The 16,242-nt window shown below is 41.3% G+C and overlaps 1 protein-coding gene across 13 annotated transcripts in view; it reads right to left on the bottom strand.

The window, feature by feature from the left end:
- The window catches only part of LOC131201703 (ankyrin repeat domain-containing protein 26-like), a 168,523-nt gene that overhangs the window by 107,516 nt on the left and 44,765 nt on the right, over window positions 1-16,242 (bottom strand). For 12 of the 13 annotated variants that reach the window (XM_058189803.1, XM_058189806.1, XM_058189802.1 and 9 more), the window contains 4 exons: window positions 14,397-14,430; window positions 12,299-12,440; window positions 8,709-8,925; window positions 6,885-7,068 (listed from right to left, as the gene is read on the bottom strand). In XM_058189803.1, the coding sequence (XP_058045786.1) occupies window positions 6,885-7,068; window positions 8,709-8,925; window positions 12,299-12,440; window positions 14,397-14,430 (577 nt within the window). The remainder of the gene's footprint in view (window positions 1-6,884; window positions 7,069-8,708; window positions 8,926-12,298; window positions 12,441-14,396; window positions 14,431-16,242) is intronic. The other variant, XM_058189804.1, reaches the window with a different exon arrangement.

Raw genomic sequence — 16,242 nt, 5'->3', positions numbered from 1 at the left:
TGTTTATATAATGGGTGAGCAGTAATTTGTAGCAAAATCAGAAGTATGCAGTTCAGTCCTATGATTGTTATTTTTTCCACATAATTTCTAAATATTCTAATTCCTTCCAAAAAAAACCTTGAAAAAGCAACAGATCAAATTGGCAATTGGATCGGCCTCCCGGAATACTGCCGATCAGTTGCTCTAGGTGGGAGGGATCGCCATCACTGCCTATCACTGCCTGTTCACTGTCACCTTTCGCCATTGCCCGTTCACCACCAATCGGCGGCAGCAAATGGGCGTCGGCGGCAATCAGGCAGCAGCGAACGGGTGGCATCGGCGTCGGTGAACGGTGGTGACAGGCGTCAGCGATCCCTGCCACCTAGAACAGCTGTGGTATTCTGGAAGACCAATCCAACCACCAATCAGCCGCTCGGCAGTGAAGGCTCCAATGTTCCCTGGTGACAGCAGCAGCCCAGCTCAGTTGACCAATAGTGGGCACAACGGAGTGGAGCCCTGACGAGCCACATGCTGGGTCTGTGATAATGTGCTGAAGCTGACCAGGCTGTTTGCTGTAAGGATGTTTGCTAGATGAATACCAGATAGATGCTGGGAGGCAGAGCCAGATTTTGTTTTTCTTGTTTTCCTCCTCTAAAGCTAACGTGCATCTTAATAGTCCGGAGCGTCTTATAGTGCAAAAAAAACCGGTATATTTCTTGTAAAAAAAGGCCTAGACCATACTATGGATAAAACTAAATGACACCAAAAGGGGGATGGCAATATAACATTCTTACGAAAATCAATTGTGCATGCAAGCAGACAAGAAGAAACTAATTTCCGGTTCCCAAAATATTAGAAACAGAGATTATCCAATGAAATTGAATCCTGCAAAGATCAAACAAATAAAAGAAAATACTATTTTTACACAACATAGCATTAAACTTAGCAATTTACAGCCATATGATATGGTGCTGGCTACCAGATTGACCTGCTGTCAAGATTCCAGAAAAACCTCTTCTGCATAAAAAAAATTCAGAAGGCATTGTCTTTCAGAGTTCAGAGTGGAAACCATACTAGGCCTTAGGGTTCCAGACGCTGCCACCTGCTTCCAAAAACAGGCTGGAGCAATTCATGGAAGTCATGGTGATCTGTTATGTCCTCAGGGATACGACCCGAGGAGAGCATGCCTGTTACTAGCCTCCGCTGATTGGTCAAGGTGCGGCTAGTTAAAAGAGCGGGAGACAGGTTTCCTTTTGATTGGTTCCTTCAGCTTGACAGCTAGCTATTTAAGCAGCTGTCAAGCGAAGGGAGTTGGCTTCTTCTGTCAGATTGACTCCGTTAGCAGAGAGTTGTTGAATATTGTGACAAATAAACAATTATAAATGACCAAGCCTCGGACCCTCCTTAATTGTTCACAGTATTGAACACTGGCGACGAGGAGTAGAGTTTCTGCGTGAGGCGACAGTCTGTGCGTTTGCCGGTCGGGACTAATTCGCCGCAATGATGACTACCCTTCTGACTTTCTCACCTTTTGAGCCTGCTAACAAAGCCTGGGAAGTATATCTAGAGCGTTTTGAATGCTTCCTGCAGGCTAACGATTTGTCCGACCTGTTGAGTGCCAGGAAGCGTGGTTACTTCCTGAGCTCCTGTGGCCGTCAAATCTTTGCGACGGCTAGGGCTCTCACCGCCCCGCAACCAGTTTCCTCCTTCCATGGGACGCCCTATTGGAGAAACTACAGGCCCATTACTCCCCGAAAGCGACACGCTTTCAGACAGCGGTTCCAAGGTGAGGGGGAGTCTATTAACGACTTTATGGCATCCCTCGTGATGCCACGCTGCAGTGCGAGTTCCACGATTTGGAATAAATGCTGCTGGACCAGTTGATTACTGGGGTCTGGGATCTGTGGTTGCAGCGCCGTCTGCTAGCCCGCACTGAACTGATGCTTCAGGTGGCCATAGACGAGGCGCGAGCCTCTGAGATGTCGGAACAATCGTCAGCGGAGATCCAGAGGTTCCATGTCAGAGCTGCTGCTGGCAGCAAGCCACTATCGATCCACCATGGAGACTCGGACGGCGAAGTGCCGTCCGATGAAGCCGAAGGGGTGCGTCACCTCAATGCAATTTGGAAGAATGAGTGAAACCGCGACTTGAAGGGACAACAGGGTGTTTGCCTTGGATGTGGGGGAAACCACAACCCCTCAAATTGCAGGTTTAAGATTGCAATTTGCCGCCGGTGCGGGCGGATGGGTCACCTCTCGAGAGTCTGCCAAGCGTCCCTCCCCGCCCTGGGCGCACTTTCAGCCCAGCCCATTCTGAGATGCGGCCCAGCCGCCACGACGAACGCGATGCTGTTGCCAGTGGGAACGACGTTGCAATGATCGGCGTCAACCACGCCTCCTCCGGTATTCCCACCAACAAAATCTACCTCAGGGTCAATCTGGAAGACGTTCCATTTACGATGGAGGTGGACACCGGCTTCTCTAGATCGCTCATCTCGTGGCCGACCCTGCGGCGGTTGCTGTCCACTTTCTCCAAACGTTGCCTTCGGCCCTATCAGGTCTCCTTAAGGGACTATCAGGGCAGGCCCATTCCTACTGTGGGTTGCGCTACATTTCGGGTCTCCTATGGGTCCTTCTCCGGTCAATTACCTCTCACTGTGGTCAGGGACAACCTTCCAAGTCTCTTGGGATTGGATTGGTTTGCTGCCCTGCACCTTGATGTATCCGGGGTCCATGCTAATGTCCTGGATGCTCCAGCCCTCATTTTTTCCGAGTTTGCGGATGTGTTTGATGGCCGTTTGGGCAAATATACTGGTCAGCCTGTTTCATTTAATTTGGACCCTCAGATTGCACCTAGACGCCTTAAACCGCGGAGGGTGCCACTAGCGCTCCATCCTAGAGTGGACAACGAGCTTGATAAACTCATCGCCCAAGGAGTCCTCGAACCTATCGACCATTCTAATTGGGAAACTCCCATAGTGATCCCTTTGAAGCTGGATGGATCCGTCAGGATCTGTGCCGACTACAAATGCACCATCAATAGGGCCCTGCAGGATAATCCATACCCAGTTCCGGTTGTACAACATCTCCTTCACTCGTTAGGGCGAGGCCGAGTGTTTGCTAAACTGGACCTCGCCCAGGCTTATCAGCAGCTCCCGGTGGATAAACTGACCGCCATGGCTCAGGCGATTGTCACCCACCGGGGTGCTTTTAAGTGCAACCGCCTACAGTTCGGGGTTAGCACAGCCCCCGGACTGTTCCAAGGCTTGATGGTGCGATTGCTCCAAGGTCTTCCGGGGGTTGTGTCCTATTTCGACGACGTTCTGATCTCGGCTATTGACCGGTCAGAACTCGTCGAACGGTTGCGGGTTGTCCTTAGCCGTTTCCGAGCTGCGGGTTTAAAGCTGAAGAGAGAGAAGTGCCATATTGGGGTTCCGCAGGTAGAGTTCTTAGAGTTTTTGGTGGATTCTCTGGGAATCCACCCTGCACCAGCTAAGGTAGAGGCAATTAGGAATGCCCCAACGCCTTATAACAAGGCGGAACTTCAAGCGTTCTTGGGGCTCCTTAATTTTTATGCCATATTTTTGCCCCATAAGGCCACTTTAGCCGAACCCTTTCATAGGCTGTTAGATTCCAAAGCTCCGTGGCGTTGGGACCATGCTGCAGCCGCCTCGTTTCAGGATGTCAAGGAAGCCCTTACTTCAGCGGCTGTGCTTGTGCAGTATGATCCCTATCTGCCACTGTCATTAACATGCAATGCCTCCCCCTATGGTGTGGGCGCCGTTCTGAGCCATCTCCTTCCTGATGGCTCAGAGGCCCCCACTGCTTTCTACTCGCGGACTTTATTTGCTCCGAACGGAACTATAGCCAACTCGATCGGGAGGCCCTAGCCGCGGTAAATGGAATCAGGAGGTTCCATGACTACCTTTATGGTCGTTTTTTTTATCTTGTTACTGACCATAAGCCATTGTTGGGGTTGCTGGCGGGTGACCGCCAAACCCCCAAATCCTATCCCCACGCATGTCCCACTGGGTGGAGTTCCTTGCCGCCTATTCCTATCAGCTGTTGTAGAAGCCAGGGAAATTTATTGGGCATGTGGACACGCTCAGCCGCTGCCCCCTGCCTATGACTGATTGCGACCCTGCCCCGATGTCCACTGTCCTCCTTGTTGAGGACTTGGACGTTCCTATCTCTGCTGCCGATATAGGGTGTCTCTCTGCTAGGAATCCCACCGTCTGAGGTCATCAACTGGGTGCGCAGAGGGTGGCCACGAGGGCCAGTGGCCCCCGATTTCCTTCCATACTCCCGCCGGCAGCATGAACTGTCTGTCCTTAGGGGAGCCTTTTGTGGGGGAATCAGGTGGTAGTTCCCCCCGACTTGCGTAAGCGTATTTTAGCTTGTTTGCATGACGCTCACCCTGGAATAGTGCGAAAGAAAGCTTTAGGTCGCAGTTACATTTGGTGGCTGGGTATGGATCAGGAGATCGAGGCCTGGGTGGCAAGATGCCCTCAGTGCCAAGCCTCCAGACCAGCTCCCACCGCCGCCCCTGTCAGGAATTGGGAGATCCGCAGAACACCTTGGGCGCGAGTCCATGTGGACTTCGCGGGACCTTTTTCAGGCCAGACCTTTCTAATTCTAGTTGACGCCTACTCGAAGTGGGTAAACATCGCCCTAACACCCTCTCCCAAGGCAGGGGCCATCATCAGGGTTCTGGAAAGCCTGTTCGCTACCCACAGACTGCCCAATGTCATCGTCACCAACAACGGGGCCCAATTCACCTCGGCACCCTTTCAGCAGTTTTTGGCACGGCTTGGCATTTGCCATGCCCCCACGGCTCCTTTCCACCTGGCGGGAAATGGCCGGGCAGAAAGGGCTGTTAGGTCCACTAAAGAGGCTTTGAGCCACCTGGGTCCCTCAAATTGACACCGCAAGATATGACAATATCTGTTGGCACAACATACCACCCCATGCCCAGACACCAACTGTAGCCCGGCCGAGATGTTGATGGGCTGGCGCTTACGAACCACTCTAGACCGCTTACACCCAAGCTTTACCCCCGACATACCCAGGCACTCAGGTCCCAGCCACAGGAATTTCCGGGTGGGAGACCCAGTCTATGCAGAAAACTTTGGGGCTGACGCCAGGTGGCTCCCAGGCACCATCGTTCAACTAACCGGACCCTATTCTTATAGGGTCCAACTGGGAGATGGCGCCGCCATATAAATCAGCTACACCGGAGAGTCGCAGGGCCAGCCGATCCATGCCCTGACCAAGACACCGCCACTTTGGCGTCCGACAGTTTTTCCGGGGGCTCGGCTGCCCAGCTAGACACAACACGGGTTTCCACTCCCGAAGCGATCTTGCCTGCAGTTCCCGTTACTCCAGTGACGCCCAGGCCTCTCCCCAGTCCACTTGCACAGCCTCCGACCGCTGAGCCGGATAACAGCCCGGCTCCTCCTACCCCTGCACCGCCGGCCCAGGAACTGAGACGATTGGGGCGGAGCCGATATTGCCCAGCATATCTCGTGGACTACGCATGTGCCATCTGGGGGGTGAAGGGTATTATGTCCTCGGGGAGACGACCCGAGGAGAGCATGCCTGTTGCTAGCCGCCGGTGATTGGTCAAGGCGCAGCTAGTTAAAAGAGCGGGAGACAGGTTTCCTTTTGACTGGTTCCTTCAGCTTGACAGCTAGCTATTTAAACAGCTGTCAAGCAAAGGGAGTTGGCTTCTTCTGTCAGATTGACTCCGTTAGCAGAGAGTTGTTGAACGTTGTGACAAATAAACAATTATAAATGACCAAGCCTCGGACCCTCCTTAATTATGGTTATTAACCTTGACAGCAGTCTAACGATCTCTGAAAGTCAACAGGTGGGATTGTGAAAGCAGATTGCTGGACCAGGGGTCTGATCCACTGCTAATCTTTATGTTCTTAAGAGAAAGATATAGATAAAAAGCAGTCAACTAGCTTATGATTTATAGCAAAAATCAACATGGGACAGAAAGTCTGAGAGCTGTCACATAATACAGAGATTAATAGGAAAATGTCTTTCAAAATAAAAAAGGCAGCTCATCACAGAAGATAGGAAACTACTGCTGCCTACAATTTTTAAAAAAACTTATCCTAAATTATATTTTTGTATGTGTATATTTTTATATTTAACAGATTTTTGTAAAATTTCAACAATAATATTTATTCAAGTATAAAATACTAAAATAAAAAGAACCTTTTTGAAAATCACATTACAGTAGTCTGGTTAACAATGGCAAATGGGACCAGAATTGCCACTGCTATTCAATGCAGTTATAAAAACGACATTATGTGATGATGCCTCTTAGTGACAGAACTTCCAGCAATCCTGGCTGCTGCTGTTAAGTGAGGATCCCAAAGGTCATTAAACAAGGATTTCTGGATGGCTTCCCTAATGACTCTGCTTGGGAGAAGCCAACAGGAAATGGTGAATACTGTGGTTACATGATTGTAGGTTGCTGTGTCATACTTGTGAAACTACAGAGATGCTACAACAACTGGAATTCTGAGGACTAGTCCTAAGCACCACTCGTTCATGTTACTGCAAATTTAAATGGTTGCTAGACAAGAGGTCATTAAATGAAGACCATCTGTATAAGTCAATTTATATTAGAATGAAGGAAAAAAGTGCAAGACTCTTACAACAAAACATATTTCTGTCAATCTATAAAGAGTCCAAAGCAGTATTTCAAATGTAAACTACTTTAGGACTCTCACAAAATTCCACCCTGTCTTCATACTCCCCCCACTTCTTTTTCTTTCTTTCTTTTGCTCCCTTCTATTAACAGGGTAGAAAGTACTGCTACCTTAGAGAAGCTATTAAGTTTTCTTAGAGCACTGCCACTTTTCATAAATAAAAAAAATGATTTAATCTTACCTGTTTCAGGTGGTTTGTTAGTGTTTTTAACTCCATTTCTTTGCTTCTCAACATCAATTCAAGCTGTTGTTTTTCTTCCATTTGCGTACAGTACTGCTCATCTTTCTTCCTTAACTGTTCTTGATTTTTCTCATGTAGTATATCAGCTCCCATTCTTTTTTCTTCTTCTTGTTTCAGACAAAATCTGGAATACATGAATAAACGTTTAAGATAGATTTGTGCAATAAATACATGAAGAGCAAGAAAACGTATGTGTAAAGTGGAACTAGCTTTGCTTACTTGCTCTGGCTCCAGTATCTACACTGAATTAGCAAGTTTGCATATATATGTGTTTGTTTGTGTATGTATATGTGTGTATATGTACACACACACAAACACACACACACATAGAGAGCGCATCACAAATGTAAAATCAAAGATTGTATAATTTCGCCAAAGTAGTGAAGTGAAAATATGACAAAGTTTTAGAAATTGAAGACAACAGTTATACTGAAGACTTTTAGTAATCTTTGTACAATTGAAATTGCTGGCTTTAGCAGCTAAAAGCCACATTTTCAAAGTTTTTTTAACCATATTTATTGAAAAGGAAATTATGTTAGAAAAATTTTGACACCTGACTATGTTTAGTTTAGCACCCAATTTACCTCTTAAGTTTTTTTGGGTACAAATGTCTTGATCTGTTTGTTAATCATGCACTGTTAGGTTTTCCGGAAAAAGGAAGAATGCGTAGATATTCTGGGCTTATTTACAAGAGCATTTTTCTCAGACTGTAAGATATCTACACTAGTCATGCATATAAATATATATAAAACACTCGAAAAAACTTGATAGCCTGATTATGACAAAATAGTTTAAATCTAGTGAATCAAATATTTTAATCTGTCATTTAATTTCTAACTAATACATATCTCATTAAATATTTGAATCTTCTTTTTATTTCAGATAATAGAATAGAATAGAATAGAATTCTTTATTGGCCAAGTGTGACACACAAGGAATTTGTCTTTGGTGCATATGTTCTCAGTGTACATAAAAAGACAAGATACACTTGTCAAGAATCACAGGGCACAACACCCAGTGGCAGTCATATGATACAATAAGCAATCAAATCATACAATCAATATCAATATAAATTGCAAGGATACAAGCAACAAAGTTACAGTGATGCAGTCACAAGTGGGAGGAGATGGCCGACAGGAGCAATGAGAAGACCAATAGAAATAGTTATGCAGCCTAATGTGAATAGTTTGACAGTGTTGAGGGAATTATTTGTTTAGCAGTGATGGCATTCGGAAAAAAATTGTTCTTGTATCTAGTTGTCTCGGTGTGCAATGCTCTATAGCATCATTTTGAGGGTAGGAGTTGAAACAATTTATGTCCAGGATGCGAGGGGTCTGTAAATATTTTCACAGCCCTCTTTTTGACTCGTGCAGTATACAGGTCCTCAATGGAAGGCAGGTTGGAAGTAATTGTTTTTTCTGCAGTTTTAATTATCCTCTGAAGTCTGTGTCTGTCTTGTTGGGTTGCAGGACCAAACCAGACAGTTATAGAGGTGCAAATGACAGACTCAATAGTTCCTCTATAGAACTGTATCAGCAGCTCCTTGGACAATTTGAGTGTCCCGAGTTGGCGCAGAAAGAACATATTGCATGGTTTAACAAATAAACAGAAATTAAGAGTTGCCTTGCAGTGAGATGAGCAGCAAACAAGTTTAATAAATAATAATAAACAATAAATGATTCAATTTGCTCTAATATTTCTTTAACTCAAAAAAAGTGTTGGAGAATTTATACCAAAATCAACTATTTATTTAAAAGTTCTTACTTTAGATTGGTGATTTCACTTTCATATTGTACTTTTTGATGATCCAATATAGATTTCATATCTTTCAAGTCTTCCAGATTTTTTTGCCATTCATTTTTCTGATTTTCAAATTTTTTTACTTTTTCAAGCAATTGAGTATAATGCCCCTTCTCTTGTTCAATTAGTCGTTCGTATCCATGAATTATATTCTGAATTTTCAAGAGATTTACAGAATCTGCTTTGGAAAAAAAGCCATGTGTTAACATTATTTATCCAATACGATATTTGATTAAAAAGAATGACACACACTATCCTCTGAAAAAATACTCAAATGTTTTCTTTAATGGCAGCTAAGAAATAATCAATGGCTCAGTCACAAAAAAAGAAACAGGATCCAATTACTTTTTTTAAAAAATACATGGATATGTTTACTTAGCTTTAGGTTAAACTTACTAAAAATGTGGATTATGATCTTTGGAGGGAATCATGAGCAAATTTTGAGATGGAGTGTCACAAAGGATAGGACATGAACAGCAAAAAGTTTGAAGAGCTCCTGTGGAAAGTAGTAACTTGTGGCTGACAGGGAGATGATCAGGCATTGATAATAGGGTCACCTCATAATCAGAAAAAAGCAATCAAATCACCAACTTTATACCCTTTATAGACCATAGTAAAAACATTACACTTGCTTGGTAACTTCTGCTGCTACGACAGCAGAAGTATAATAGAGATCTTCCTCAGAAATAATCACATACTCATTATCCATTTAACTGAAGAGACAAATGCATCAAACATTGGAAGCAGCCCCCACATTTCTTATTGTTAAGGCTCCTCCTCATCCACCTCTACTACTTTCCTGGTCTCTCTGACTGTAAATAGTCAAACTGCAGACGTCTTCAGTTATTTGGGAGGATCCCAAAGTTGACAAAGCCACCTTTTTACAATAGTAAAGGGTATCCAAATCCTTTATTCAGGAATTACTTTGAGCCCAAGGGCATATAGAAAAGCAATCCAAAAAAGTTATAGCATGGTTAGTTCCAGAAAATCTGTCAGGTCACCATTCTCAAAATTAGTAAAAGGATTGGACCAATCAGATAGCCTAGGATGAAAACAAGCTCCATATTCCAGCTTCCAGAGTTGCATATCTTCCTTGGGCAATTTTCCTTCTTGTGTAACTATTTGAATGTGTAAGTATTTGTAATCAATAAAGTATAACTGAGGAAACAATGTGGCTTCACTTTTTAATATTTTTTTTGCATTACAATTTAATGAAAAAAAGACACAAATATCTATTCACATTAAAAAAAATTAAATTCAAGCAGAGTATATTAGCTTTGTTCTTTTAATTAGTTCTTCGGATTACTTATATTACATTGCAGTAATGTAATTACTGTAATTATATCACAATATAGTCCTTATATTTATCTGTAAAGAAAAAACTATGGAAGGAAAAATACAGTAGCATGAAAAGGTTTTCTTCAAAGCTCATTAGCTTACTTTAGCAAGCTGGCAAAGTTGGGACAAGTTGGCAACTGGATCACTGAATTTGTGGCCTTGTCAGATAATATAACAATGTTCTTCCAGGTGAAGAGCTGGTAGTGATGCATAGAGAACTGGCACTGCCACAACACCTATCACAAACTCTACTTCCTCCATTTCAAATGGATTTGTTTTTCAGATCTACTATTGACAGTGCTGTATCTTTTCACCAGCAGGACTGAGATTAGGGGTAAGAAAATACTTCTTGGCAATATTATACAGAATAACAGTTTTTGTAAAACCTCTTTTATCAGCCACAAACTAGACAAAAGGCAAGATACACAAAATTTTATTTGTGCAATTGAGGATTTACAAAATTGCGATCTTAATATTGATTGCTTGGTTTCAGACAAAGGCAAACTTCTTTTGGACCATGTAATTTTGAGGCAAATCTGGCAATCTGTGGAAGTATATCTTGTCAGAGAATTCCAGAATGTTTGTTCTCACATTAATGCTTTCTGCACATCCCACTGATTAAGGTAGCAGACTCTAATTATATTTTTAATATGCACTTTAAAAATAACCAGTTCCCTAACGCTTTGCTTTACTGTCTGCTATATTAATTGCCATTGGGCATTAGTTTCCAAATTACAACATAATCCCAATTTTAATAAGTCAAGTTATCCATTAATTTGTTAAAAATGTTTTTAAAATATAGCTACATTATCTTTTTTGAACATGTGAACACATATTTATAAAGGCTGACTGCAAACTGTTTGAAAGCATAATTCTTCAGCTAACTAAATCACTAATTCACACTAAATCAAAGCCTGCTCAACTCATGTCCTAAATCAGAATTATTAATGACCTTCTTTTATTAACTAATGTGGAAAAACACAAATTGTAATAACTTTTAAAAGCTTTTACAGAATACTGGCATGAAGAGATTAATGATTCAATTTTAGAGAAGTTTTATGGGAATTGTAAATTCAACTACCAAATATCAAATAGATATTTAAATAAGGTATGTGTTCTTAGCATTTTAATATTTTATTATTGGATGATGTCAGCTTTGGAAGCCATATTAATACCGGAAGTTTCCACACTGCCACCTTCTTGCATTTGGGAAAATAGGAGAGGGGATTTAGCAGAGGGATTGTAGTTAGGCATACTAGCATTCTTCTTTTCGGTCAAGATCATGGTGTTCCTGCAACCGGAGGAGGTTGAAGTGGTGGCTCAAGTTGGGGTGGACGTTGATTGGGCCATGTGATGGATTGAGGTGTGCAGGGGCTGGATTTGGGATTTTGATTTTCTGAGGGAAAACCCGGAACTTTCAGATTCGAGTTTTCCCAAATGTGAAACTCGACTCTAATAAATGGGAACTTCGAGAAGATGCCTGTCTCAGAGTTTTCAATTGGAGTTGGGGTTTTCCAGAATGCTGACAGATGACCTTGGATATTACAGATAAGTTCCTGCTTTTGTTTTTGAAAACTGATGAAGATAAATTCAAGAGTTTTCTAACTACAGTTCTTTAAATCTTTTAAAAAGGGGAATTCCTATTGACATAATTAGATGGTAGTAGATATTATTACATCCCTTCAAGGAACTACAATTTCAAAGTGTCTGATAAATTATGTGAATAGAAGGTATACCTGTAAACAATATAACTCCTCTGCTACTATTAAAACGGAAGGAAAACTTGCTATTATTTTCAATATCCTCTTTGATAGGGAGATTCTCAGTCATCCAGGTCATGGTTGCCCCAAAGGTGCTTTTTCAAGAGGCAACTAGACTTCCATGTTTTTTCTTTGATAGTTGAAAAATATTTCTATTCGCTTCTGAAAATGATGACTAATAAATGATGACTCATTTAGACTACAGTGCAATTGTAGTCTAAATGAACATTCAAATTCTAAAATGGGATCTACAACACCTATTATTTTCAACAAGTAGCCAACAGTCATACTGGCTAAGAATGCTGGGATTTTTATTTGATTGGTTGACTCTTTTTCATTATGTATCTGAAAGGTGAGACAAAAACCTTGATAAATCTTGATAAAAAAGCAGCTATCCAAGAAACACTATTTTGTATTCATAAAACATTTATGCTTGAACAACTACAAATGGCTCACCTTTACAATCTAAACTAAGTTCTTCTATCAGCACTACAGCTTCCTTATAAATGGAAGAAAGTGACTCAATATCCTCTGGAGTTGAATCTGAAGATGGAGTTAAGTCATCCAGATCATTAGCAATACTCAATGTTCTATAAAGCTATAAATGAAACAAGAATTAAACATAATTATATTCTAAATCAAAACATCCTTTGTTTCTCTTTTATTAACTTTTAATTCTACTAAGAAAATTTTACAAATGGAGATTGACTTAATTAGATGCCACATTAAATCATGATTTGATAGCTCACAAAGTAGTATTTCTAATAAATCCACTAAGAGTTATGACTACCCCTGTATCACAACCAGCAGACATGAACCCACCAATATCTCAGTCTGCATAAAGGACTAGACTTTTAATCATAAATTATTATTTAAATCATTTATACTAAAGTATACAAAGCTATTAATATATTGCTTTCTATGGAAGCTTCCACATTTGAGCTATGTTCTTATGCATTCTAAACTGTGTTTGATGATTCTGCCTTGATAATGAAGTGGTATCATGTGGTACAGTTACCATGTCAATGGCTGCTGTTCCCAGGTACAGCTTCCTAATCAGCAATCTTCCGACACAGATAGTCCTTGACATAGAACCATTCATTTAGTGACTATTCAAAGTTATTGACAACACTGAAAAAAGGGAATTACACTTACAGCTACTCCAGTGTCCTCATCATCACGGGATTAGAATTTAGGTGCTTGGCAACTGGCATGTATTTATGATGGTAGCAGTGTCTGGGGTCATGTGATCACCATTTGAAACCTTCCCAGAGGACTTACAGCAAATGGTCAATGGGGAAAGCTCGTTCGTTTAACTACTGTATGACTGCATCCCTTAATGATGTAAGTTCTGATCCCAACTATGGTTGACACTCAAGGATCTGTACGTACATCTCTATTTTTTCAAGTGGTGTCAGTTGCAGAGCTTCCCCAAGGCACCAATTTCTTTTAAGCCTCACTGACCTAGTTCTTTATTTCTACAGAATTATTACCAAAATATGTTCTCTAATTCCATAACTTTCTCCCTAGTTCCAACTGTTGATTTTAAATCTGTGAGCAGCAACATGTAGGGAAATAAACAATTGTTTCTGTTTTACAAAATCTTTCATTTCTTCCCTCAAAACTTTATGCTTCTTCATTCTTTATTAACTGCTTACATTCAATAATATATAAGCACAATAAGATTGCATGCAATGCTCAAAAGAACTCTGCCCAAGGCTCAGGACTATAACAAAGAATAGAATAGAATAGAATTTTATTGGCCAAGTGTGATTGGACACACAAGGAATTTGTCTTGGTGCATATGCTCTCAGTGTACATAAAAGAAAAGATACGTTCATCAAGGTACAACATTTACAACACAAAATATGCTCATTCAATCCTGGACCGCAGCTAGCAAACTGAGAATTTTGATATCACTATTACAAGAAAGTAATAGATTTTGATTTCTGATGATACTTAAATTTAAAGCAGGAGACATATGAATATTGCAAGTTTTGGGAGTACCTATTTTTATTGGAAGACAAGGTGATGGAGACAATATAACTCTGATTGGCCAGGGACCAAAGACAGAAGTCGCTTTTTTAATAATTGAAGAACATTTTTAAATCAATTCTGGTATTAATTCTATTGCATTTGGGTTTTGCGAATCAGTTCGACAATCTCTGTTACAAATATTTACCTATAAAAATTAGGAATGAGTCAGAGATCGTGGTAGATCATTTAGAGGAATAAAGTTGGCTTGTTTAAAAAAACTAGTGAGAATTTATTCCATAATTCTATTTTTAGACTTTTTAGTGTTGTGACAGTAGAGACGCGACAAACCTTAGCTTACTGATCTTTATTTTGTAACCAATCAAACTATACTTTCCATAGTTTTGGGAAATAGTTTAAGAGCATACTGAAAACTCATGATTTATCTATCTTACCAAGCATTGATAAAAATCTTAGTATTTAAAGTCAAATCCAAATTGGCCTACTGTGCTTTTCACTTAAAGCTTTAGAAATATGAGTTAAATTGATGGCAATACTTTGCAAGCTTGTTTTATCCTACCTTATTTTTTCTATTCACAGATTTGGCTGGATATCTGAAAATAAGTATAAAAACTGTATTAAGATTTTAATGTATTTTTATCTCAAAAATCTGAAAATTTAGAACTGCTTTTTGTATTTATTGTATCTTCCTTCCTGCCTCCTTTCTCTAATTTTTAAGATTATTACTCTTTTAATTTCCCCCCTCACTCTTTCCCCTTTTCCTTCTCTTCTCTTCTTTTTTGAGAGATATTCCCCCCATCCATTTTTATTCTGTCACTGTCAATCCCAGTGCAATCAGTTATATTTTTATCTTCAATTATTTTCTTTCCAACATTGTATTCTTGCTCCTCACATATTCTTTTTCCCTTTTTTTTACATTCTAACCAGTCCTCTGCTTCTTTATTCCCTTAAACGCTTCTTGCACCTTTTGAAACATCTCCCTTAGTTTCTCATATTCATGCTTCCAATTCTCCATGTTATCAATTCAAAGAGAAAGGATTTTTAAATTTATTATTTTAGCTTATGTGTAATTCAAATTCAAGTCCGTATAATGTCTTTTTTATTTCCAAGTAGTGTCCAATTCAAATATTCATTTAAACCGTTCCAGTTTGAGACTTTATTCTTTCTCCTTCTTTTTGAAATCGTGCTCCAGCTGTTTAAACAAATACTCCTTAAAAAGTTTCCCATGATGGTCTGAGTACACTTATTGCAATGCTTCTTTTCCACCAGCAGATATCTCTCTCCAATCCAAATCCCCAGGAAACAAAATATCAATTGTAAATCCACAAAGATGGTACTTCCTCTTCTTCAATTAATTCCTTTTGTTATTAAGGAATGCTTTCCCACAGTTTTCTTTTTCTAATATTATTTTCAATTTCTTCCAAGTCCAATTTTAAATCCAGGTGGAAAGTTTTCCTTTTAGGGCTTGGATTTTAATTTATTTATTTATTTATTATTTAAATTTTTATACCGCCCTTCTCCCGAAGGACTCAGGGCGGTTTACAGGCAGATAAAATAAACAGTACTATTACAAAATAAATACTATTAAAATACCACTAAAAAACTTATTCAATTTGGCCGCAATTAAAATTTAGCAAATAATAAAACCCATTAAAAACCCATTAAAAACCCATTTAAAACCCACGAATTTAAAAACTAATCCAGTCCTGCGCAGATGAATAAATGTGTTTTAAGCTCGCGACGGAAGGTTCGGAGGTCCGGAAGTTGACGAAGTCCTGGGGGGAGTTCGTTCCAGAGGGTGGGAGCCCCCACAGAGAAGGCCCTTCCCCTGGGTGTCGCCAGACGACACTGTCTCGCTGACGGCACCCTGAGGAGTCCCTCTCTGTGAGAGCGCACGGGTCGGTGAGAGGTATCCGGTAGCAGTAGGCGGTCCCGTAAGTAACCCGGCCCTATGCCATGGAGCGCTTTGAAGATGTTCACCAAAACCTTGAAGCGCACCCGGAAGGCCACAGGCAGCCAGTGCAGTCTGCGCAGGATAGGTGTCACCGGGAGCCACGAGGGCTCCTCTATCACCCGCAGCTGCATTCTGACTAACTGAAGCCTCCGGATGCCCTTCAAGGGAGCCCCATGTAGAGAGCATTGCAGTAATCCAGGCGAGACGTCACGAGGCGTGAGTGACCGTGCACAGGGCATCCCGGTTCAGAAAGGCGCAACTGGCGCACCAGGCGAACCTGGTAAAAAGCTCTCCTGGAGACGGCCGTCAAGTGATCTTCAAAAGACAGCCGTTCATCCAGGAGGACGCCCAGGTTGCGCACCTGTTCCATCCGGGGCAATGACTCGCCCCGACAGTCAGTCAAGACTCAGCTGACTGTACCGAGATGCCGGCATCCACAGCCACTCTGTCT

This window comes from Ahaetulla prasina, chromosome 7 (assembly GCF_028640845.1).
Source record: "Ahaetulla prasina isolate Xishuangbanna chromosome 7, ASM2864084v1, whole genome shotgun sequence".
NCBI lineage: Eukaryota > Metazoa > Chordata > Lepidosauria > Squamata > Colubridae > Ahaetulla > Ahaetulla prasina.
The sequence above is the reverse complement of the archived record's forward strand: the minus strand, read 5'-3'. Positions and strand labels throughout refer to the sequence as shown.